The 9504-nt window shown below is 34.8% G+C and overlaps 1 protein-coding gene across 1 annotated transcript; it reads right to left on the bottom strand.

Annotated features, from left to right (window-relative positions):
- Positions 1-505: 505 nt before the first annotated feature.
- On the bottom strand, positions 506-4839 carry LOC133682833 (boron transporter 1-like). Its single transcript, XM_062106364.1, has 12 exons — positions 4189-4839; positions 3943-4025; positions 3540-3732; positions 3316-3454; positions 3035-3200; positions 2736-2902; positions 2468-2641; positions 2280-2375; positions 1988-2122; positions 1527-1846; positions 1170-1437; positions 506-1058 (listed from the first exon to the last, which is right to left on the bottom strand). Exons 1-12 carry the CDS (start codon positions 4290-4292, stop codon positions 750-752), a joined length of 2154 nt encoding a protein of 717 aa, XP_061962348.1. The 5' UTR covers positions 4293-4839; the 3' UTR covers positions 506-749.
- Positions 4840-9504: the final 4665 nt, after the last annotated feature.

The following is a 9504-nucleotide window of genomic DNA, read 5'->3' as shown; positions in this document are numbered from 1 at the left end:
GTTGGCAATCCTTGCTTGTAATAATTGCTTAGGGTTGCATGAAGGCAGAGAGGGCTGAAATTTGATGGCATGGAACACATCAGATAAGTTTCAACTTATGTTGCTTCGATCTGTTCTTCACTTTGCCTAGAGCATCCATGTGTGACATTTGATATTTGCAGATGGATGTGGATTCAGATATGGATATGTTTATCGGATATGCACTGGCACCAGATATGGATATCCGAAACTGAGTACCAGAGGCTTCTAATAACTGTCGATGTATCAACCAAAACATCATCTGAAATTAGGTCAGGCGGCAAAGCAGCCAGATATCGTGATAGTAGTTTTAGGTTCAAATAGTATGCTCTCCGTTATACCGGAAATATTTACCGTAAGAGTTTGAGGCATCAGTAGTGTGGTTGGAAGTAATATCAAGATGGGATCCTTGCAGCCGAAGCAAAATAAGTATGGCTTTATTGAATTATAAACTGGCTATTTGGAATTCTAATTAAGAACAACTAAATTCCATCATAAAGCAATGCATTGAATTACTATAGACGGAACCAATATACTTCAGTACACTTGTTACAACCAAAGCAACTATTCTATTATACAAATTTTTTCAAGGAGGAGAAGATCAGATAGAAGGAATATTTTACACTAATTCCAACAAAAACAACACACTTAAAAAGGGAAATGGGGCAAGCACAAGCCAATCTAAAGCTCCTTTCTTAATTACTGGTAGATAAGCCAAAAACAATTTGACACTAATTTTGTTCTGAACTTGAAGGACTCTTCCCCAGTTTAGATAACTTTTGATCTCCAGTTATTGGACTGTTAGGCCCTCTTGCACCAGGTTTAGGACTTTTCTCCCCTCTTAGTTCACTTACACGAGGACTATATGTGTAAGAGAGACGTGGGCTTTGATGGCTTTTAGAATTATTTGCTGGTGTTGCAGTGGAGCTTGTGATTTTAGGACTACTTGTGTGCCTGAACTCTCCACGGCTTCTGGTAATAACCTCATCAAAAATCTCTCCATCTCCTCCATAAGCAGCTCCTGCCCCAATCTCTGCCTCCTACATAATGAAGAAATTATATATGTGAAGCGAAAGTGATTGCAAGATGGGTTTTTTTAGAACAATGTATGATGGGTTTTCCTGTACGTTATGTCGGACAAGGAATCTTACTGTTGCGAGATTGAATGGCAAAGCTGGTGCTTCTTCATACTCGGCTGCATCCAAATCTTGAAGGTGTGCTCCTTTGAAAAACTTGGGAAGACAGTATTGTCTTACTGGAACCAAAAGCATGATCATCAAAGGAAACATAACGCCAGCAATTGGAATCCAAGTGAGACCGAAACATATCAGCAAATAAGTTGTCTGGAAAATTGTGAACATGGCAATTGTCTTGAAAGGAACTGTTTCTACAAATGTGGCATGGTAATCTTCAAGAACTCTGCGAGGAAGTTATTTTAGGCGATGAATAACAAGCAAGCATGCAAGATAAAGTGGAAGTGTAAAAGATACAGGATTTGAAGTTTTTACTTGTATCTTCTGCTTGGTGCAGTGAAGAGCAGTAATATTCTTTCCCAAAATTGGTTACCCGGCAAACTTTCAATGGCCATAAACGCAAAATAGCCCCAAAGGACTGAGGTTGGGATCTTTTTGAGGAAGGGCATGGCTGCAACGCAACCTCCAACCATTGTGGCTTGAAGTATGTTACTTAGACGTTGTTCTTTAACCTCAACAGGCAATAGATCATCAATTTCCTTCTCGATGTCAAATACTGTCTCATCAACCGGGGCATCAATATGGCCTGTACATGTAGAAGCTTGGATGGTTGATTCTTTGAATTCCTTTAGACCCTGCACAAGATGTTTATCTATTCTCAATTACTTTCTGCAAAAGCAGATAATGTGATTTCATTGAGGAATTCCAAAAATATGACCATGTTTACTTTCAAGAGAAAGCCAAATGGTCAACAGCAGCATTAGTTACAAACATACTTGAGCGGGCTGTTGGTAGACCAAAGGAGTCTGCATTTGTTGATAGGCTTCTTGCATATTTCCATACAACTGTCCCAAGCTGGCATTCTTTCTCAGACTTCTACGTGCTGTTTGCACAAGTCTATTTCGAAGCAACTGCGTAATATTTTCCATAAGCAGATTTAGTGCACAAAGTTATCACTGAGACAACAAGACTGGAAATGATGATTTGAATAACAAAAAACAATTTCTTCAATACTAATCGCTTTATTGAAAGAACGTTTAGTTTTAGAGAGATTTCAGGATATATTACCTGGTACTTAAGAGTAGCCAGACTCTTTGTATGCATTGGAGATTGGGGGATGACTCCATTTGATGGCGGGATTCCAAGAAGACCACACATTAAGGTCTGACATCATAAATGTAAATATTATGAATTATCGAAAAAAATAAAGTTAGAAGGGACAATTCGAGGAGAAGGAAACACAAATATCTGCATACCAGAAACCCCAAAAGAAGCAAGTCATAATGGTAAGAAGATGGCTTTCTCAAATTGAACTCCTTCTGCTGAGAAAGTTGAGATGCTACACTATGGTCAAAATAGTAAAGCACCGCGATCATCGTAGCAGGAACGAAAGCTCCAATTATGTAGAAAAAGGGAACGTTTAACATCTCCTGTCATATGGGGTTTAAAATAATCATTTTAGTCAAATATGTGGAGATAAAATTCATTGATTTCCAGATTACTATAAGACGCGACAGAACTCGCCTTAATGACAGTCCAATTCTCATATGCACCAGGAGTCCAGGGATTTGGGCTGAAAAGACGCCGGGGGATCCCTTTAGGAACATTTCCTGTTGGAATATACGAGACAGCTGTCCACACTAGAACCATGAGGGGTACACCGTAGTCTGCTATTAAACTTCTAAGCCAGCCTGTCAGGAAAATAATTTTAAGTTTTCAAAACAAAAGAATTGAGTAATATTTAAAGTGATCAAGATTGCCGACTGATCATAATTAGTAAAATTTAAGTTTTCTATCAGAAACCCGAATTTTGATCTACATACCACTCCCATAGCGCCATGATCTTGCCTTGCGGCTTCTTAATCCAGTGAGCAGGAGGCCAAATGATAGAACCAGAGCAAACATTCCATTCGCAAACCTCCATGAAGGTATAAACTCCGTTGATTTTGGATCTTCTCGTTCTGGAATGCGAAACTCTTCCACAAGTCCCTTCACAATCAGGTCAATTGATTAGTTTAACTAGTAATTAAACAAAAATAATATCAAGTAGAAATTAATCACAACAAGCCATCATAATGCAGACAAAGTCTTTAACCACTCTTACTTTGATGGCCTGTTGCATGAAGAGCATTGCAATAAGTAGACCAAACAACTCTCCTGCTACACGGGTGAACCTATTGATAATGGATGATGCTCCTAAGACAGCCAGTAAGAACAACAAGAGTGCAGTCCAAACACATACCCTGAAAGATCATATAACCAGGTAAATTTTGTCAAACAGAGGAAGGGGATCATCTAAGACCACTAAAAAGGGGTTAATCAGCTCACCATCCAGTCCATGCAAGAAACAAATCCCTTCCCAAATCAGCTCTCTCTTTAGCAAAGTTAAACATAAATGTATACATGATGACTGTTGGCTCTGCTACTCCCAATATCAGCAAAGGTTGACCCCCAACAATTGAGTGTATGATCCCACAAACTGAGGTGGATGCTAGGGTCTGAACTGCTGTTAGAACCCCATCTGCAAGTGCAAGATAGATTTCATGACGTGCTAAAATTTTACATAATAGTCATGTCTCTTCTTTTTCTTTTTCCCACCTTGAGATTAAAATGTTTTGATAAAGTATGAGAAAAAGAATGGGCATGATTTGAGTGAAGCAACATCAATTTTTTAATAAAAAGAATATTCAACAGGAGATAAAATAGTTCTTCACTGAGTTCATGTCAATACCAGTATTTCTCTCCAATTGTTCACCAAATGAAATGACCGGAATAGCGGAAGCAAAGAATATATATGTGGTGGGAGCCAAAATCCTGAAAAGAACATCAAAAATTTTTGTCACCAACAATCATGTTGAAATTGATCAACAAAGAGAAGGCCTAAAATGCAAAGAATATATGTATCTGTCAACAAAATGGCAATTACTGCAAACTATACACAGCAAGATTTTGTATGATCACTAAAGAGATGAGATACCTGAAGCCTGATTTGAATCCACCTGTCCAGTCTTGCTTGTAACACCTTAATCTTCCCCGAAGGTCATTCTTGATTCCACGCAACGGCACAAATGTCTCCTCCATGATGTTATCCAACAAGAAGCTAACTGGTGAAAAGTAGTGCTGCACTTGAATCTCTTCCTTCTTTAAAAGCTTGCAAAAGATGACTCAAACACTCAGAAGCTAAAGCCAGAATACCCTCTAGCGACAATTTTGGGATTTTACAGGGAGGAATGGATTCATTGAGGAACTGATTAGTGGAAAAGGCTACATAACTTGAAAATAATCAATCTGGTCAACTTATAGAAGGACTAGAGGAAAAAAAGAAAAAAGAAAAAAGAAAAAGAAAGATGAATGCACAGGTGAGCTTGCTCTATGCTACCTGGCTTAACAAGCACAACAAAGTAAAATAATGATGCGATGGGCAGCAAAGAGTTTAAGACAAAAGAGTGCCAAGGGGGAGAAGTTCGCTGTTGAGGACAGAAGTTGGTGGGCTGGTCTCCACAAACAAGAACAATACAAACCTCTTGAGACTCTTCTTGAGTTCCAATGTGTTGGCAATTGAAGGAGAAGAAGCTCCAAATATATATAGTAATAAAAGCTACCTGGAAGGGTGTGGAGGTAGATTTGGTGTAGGCAGCAAAGCTTGGTCAAGATGAAATGCGAGTGAAATGAAGAGTCTCTAGCTTGGGGCGTGTCAATCCTCTATACCCTTGATCATTTCCACTTCCATGCACTCTCCCTTTTAATTGGGCCACGTCAGCTGTATGGATCCACCAGGAAGCTTCAGTTACCATTTGACGGATTTTATTTGGCCTAGAGGCAAGAAGTTTTTAATACAGGTGGTATATTTTGAAGCTTTTCATGGCCACATTGTGAGCTACAGTTGACTATCAATGAATTTATTTCGGTTCTGAATCACGATGCCTGATTCATGGAGTGAATTCATTATTCAGTAGACATCATGACCCTCTGATGCAGCCATATAAGCATCTTGCCCCACATTAGATGGTAGGTCTGATCTGATGTGGCAATATCAGAGAGCAATATTAATCTGTCTTTTTTGCATCTATGAGAGAGGAGAGGAACTTGTGCCTCACATTACAGTGCTGGCACCCTTTTTATAAATTTGAAAAGAAGAAGAAGAGGGGGTCAACTGCACTTTTTTCTGGTTCATTCTGTGCATGTATAGTCCACCGTAAGATAATGAAATGTTCTCTCGTCCAGTTTTTATTTTTGAAGGAATATGGTGGAGATTCTTGGTGTTGAAGGATGAGTGAATCCTGCAATTGCTGTCCTGGGATTACTCGAAATCACAAACTAATGAGCTCGCGAATACATCAAAGCCACTCCCCCCACCCTCTATTGGATCGATGTTAAGATAAAATGATGCTGCAACTTGTTCGTAAATGCCTTTCGTAACTGATAATTAAACCAGTTGACCTTTCTCTAGCTATCCAAATATATAAATCTGATTCATTTCCATATGCTTTTGAGGGCAGATTCAACACTACTAGGAATGACGAAATAATTTATCATATTCAATTGCTGCCATGTGCCTGGAAACTGGAACAGCTCATTCTAGCTATCTTCCTAACTGGTACTATTTTTGAAGTTCTCTTTCCTCTTTCCTGTCTCCACTCAACCTTCCATGCCTTTTTATTATATTTGTGTGAACATTTATATTATTTTATACTTAATTTTTATTAAATAAATAAAAATAATAAGATTAAGTTATTAAGATTTTAATGTCATTTCAAAGAATTATTTAAATTTAAAAATTTAAGTTTCTCAGATTTAAAATATAATCTATATTATTCTTTAATTTATTTTATTCCAGGCATTTGTTTCTTAAAGAGTTTTGATTCGCTAAAGACACTGAACATAAGTGTCGGAGGGGACAGAACTGAAATGGGAAGAACTTAATTTTCTTCTTTCGGAGATCGAAATGAGAGCAAAGGTATGGTTCCTGCATATTCGTGGCGTATATGATTAAAGAGTGAAAGATATATAATTAATGCAGAGCTTGTTCTTGGCATTGGCTGCCGAATTAAACCAAGCCAAGTGCGTTTAGATTTAATAATTATGCTAACCACTTTCAAAATCATATCGGAAAATGACTTCTATTGCGTATCCTCGTTTCTAAACCAGAAAATGCTTTTCACCTTCTTTTCCCATGATATGTCAGAGTACAAAGAAAACCAAATATACAAATCTCATTGCAAAGCCTAATAATGTACTTTGGATCTTTTATTTCACATAAAATATATAAAATATTTAACTTGAAAAATATTTTTACAGAAAGCATTTTACATGTATAAAATATTTTTTAATAATAATGGTGATAAGATATTAATGGTATTGATGATGATAATAATAATATTATAGTAGTGAGTTGATCAAGGTGATAATAAAAAAAAATAAAAAAATAATTATAATAATAAGATGATGATGATAAATAATAATGAGAAAGAAATATATATATAAAAAGATGTTAAATTTACTACTCTTCTTGTCTTCTTGCATGACAAGTTTTTTTTATTATTATTATTAATAATAAAACGACACATGCAGCATGACAAGCCACATATAGGACAGTACTGGGTGATGTTAAATGGTTCCATTTTCTTCTCGACCTGGGATTTATATATATCATCCTAGACATAACAGATTTCTAGGCGTGTAATTGACATGTATGGATTCATGTTAATAAATGCCATGTCAATAAAGAATGAATAAATATTAACATATATATATATATATATATATATATATATATAAAGTAAACACAGGATTTATCGCTTCTAAGAATCAACTTTATCAAATGTCACATCTTAAAAAAAAAATTATTATTACTAGAGAAACTTTCGCTTCCTGATGCAAAATTATATTATTATATATTCAAGCATGAGTTCTACTACTATAAAGTGTCTAGATTATTTATTAATAAAGTGTTTTTTTATCTGAATATTTTAGATAATATTATTGTTGTTTCTTTTAATAAGTATGTTTTTTTTTCTTTGAAAATCAAATTTATATTCTTATTTTTATAAAAATATAATAATATTTTAACCGCTAAATTAATATTTTATTGGTTATATTAATAAAGTGATATGTGACCATCAAGATTATTTCAACAGCCCTTAAGAAAATTGCTTCTTTTTCTTGCTTACAGTTAAGTTCTCTTTTATTTTTTAAATTTGCTTTGGTTATTGAACCACAACTTTGAGGGATTTATTATTATTATTATTATTATTACCCCCTCACTTTTTTTTCGGTTATTATGTTCTCTTTTCCTATGTGTTGATTACCATCCGACAGAATAAATAAATATAAAGAATATTAAACTATATTCCAATCCTTGTAGACTCTCTAATTTCATTTTGGTTCAGGATTGGTTTGATTTACCTAAATCAACCGTTGTGGTAACTTTCTTTCTTGATTTCAACTCATCATGAACTGAACTGGTTCTATTAGGACTCAACTAGCTTCTAAGATTTTCAGCCTCCTCTTTCTATTTGGGCTTCATGTTCGGTAGGTAACTTATCCTGCCTTCGCAACTTTTAGTTCGAACAAATTTGTTGAATTGTTGGCATATTATTTTCTTCTCGGTTCAACTCGCCAAGGACCCAATTTATCTCGAGTTCTCCAGGTTCTGTCAGGTCCAACCAGTTTCCAAAGTTTTTTTGAATGATTTCTTTTCATATTTTACATCCATCAGATGCCTCGCTGTTTATATATATATATATATATATATAAAAGGGCTCTTAGATATTTTTAGTATCGGGATGAAATTTATGGTAATATTTAGGAATGTGATTTAAACTGTATTTTAAAAAAAAAATTAATTTTTTTTGTTTAAAATTAATTTTTTTATATTTTTAAATCGTGGTGACATAATAATATTAAAAATAATTCTAAAAAAATAAAAAATATATTATTTGATACATTTTCAAACAAAAAACACTCGTGAACCATAATTATTATCCCACCTCCGAACACCACTATATAATCATCTCCACAATTAAAAGCGCAAGCAACTTGGGTGTTGAATTATTGTCTCTTTCCTTCTTTTTTAAGTTAACTATGTTTTACAGATTCTAGCTTATTCCTTTATATATACTATTAGCACTTTATTTTCATTTTTTAGCATGTTTTTTTCCTCCTTTTTTGCTTTTTGAGTTTGGGTAGATTCAACACTTTCAAGCACTTCATGAATCACGGACAGGATGATCCATGTCCTGTATATGATAATGAAAATAAAGTTCCTAGTCCACTACTGCCCATGTCTCGCCAGAAAATATAGAAATAAGATGGGAAAAGAATTTAAAATTGTGTTTAGTGGTGTTTTAAAAATATATTAAATTTGAAAAAATATTAAATTAATAATTTTTTAGTGTTTTTCATGATAGTTTTTATATGTTGATGTTAAAAATAAAAAAAATCTAATAAAATTAATTTAAATATATTTTTAAATAAAAAATATTTTAAAAAAACATAAGAAACAAAAGACACCAAACTCCCCCATCCACTTGAAAGCAAGTTTTCGTACATTTTTTTCTTCTTGTTTTTGGGATAAAATAAATGGACTGGAGTTGCATTCAAATGATTTTGTCTAGCACAGACTTTATTCTTACTCATAATTGAGATTTGTGAGGCGAAGACAAAACCATCTGTCCATAAAGGCAGAGCTTTCATTTTCCATCTCAGCCATTGAACTAAGTGGTAGGCCCATATAGCTTTCCATGGGTCACTTCCACAGAATCCACACCAACTACATGAATGGCAATTTTGTTCTGGGTTGTCCTTGCAATTATTTTATGCATGCACTAGCATATTATCTTGCTTCTCTTTGGATTAATAATGTGGAAGAGGGAGCTCTAACAGGGGGAAAAAACAAGCTAATTCTCATTAGGCTGTTGGGATTAAAGGAGCAACATATACTTCAGATGCATAATGCCAGGCCCATGATTAAGTATCATGGCAGGATATTGGGTCCTTGCAAAGCAAAATTATGTGTTTTTTTTCCGTGTATGATATTGCACTGGGACGGACCTGCATGGGTGGGGTGTTCAGAGTTGACCTGTAACTTAGCGAAGTGTCTGGACTCTGGAGTGCCTAATTCCCTTGTGCCCAGTTAGTAATTTAGTGCCTTATATCTATTGAAAATTAGTAATTTGTGTCCAAATTAGATTCAGAAGTTATTGTTTAGGGAATTTCTTTATTTTACTTGTTGCTTTCGAAGTTATTATGTTGTTTTTTAAAAATAATTGAGATTTTTTAACATTTATAGTTC

This window comes from Populus nigra, chromosome 2 (genome assembly GCF_951802175.1).
Source record: "Populus nigra chromosome 2, ddPopNigr1.1, whole genome shotgun sequence".
Lineage (NCBI taxonomy): Eukaryota > Viridiplantae > Streptophyta > Magnoliopsida > Malpighiales > Salicaceae > Populus > Populus nigra.
This window is presented reverse-complemented; position numbering and strand designations above follow the sequence as displayed.

Bases quoted from the DNA above. Each gene is read 5' to 3' on its own strand.
- LOC133682833 (XM_062106364.1), bottom strand. From the start codon at position 4,292: ATGGAGGAGACATTTGTGCCGTTGCGTGGAATCAAGAATGACCTTCGG. The intron at 3,455-3,539 runs GTGAGCTGATTA...ATGATCTTTCAG, and splicing joins TTTCTTGCATGGACTGGATG to GGTATGTGTTTGGACTGCAC. The intron at 2,642-2,735 runs GCGAGTTCTGTC...CCCATATGACAG, and splicing joins AGAATTGGACTGTCATTAAG to GAGATGTTAAACGTTCCCTT.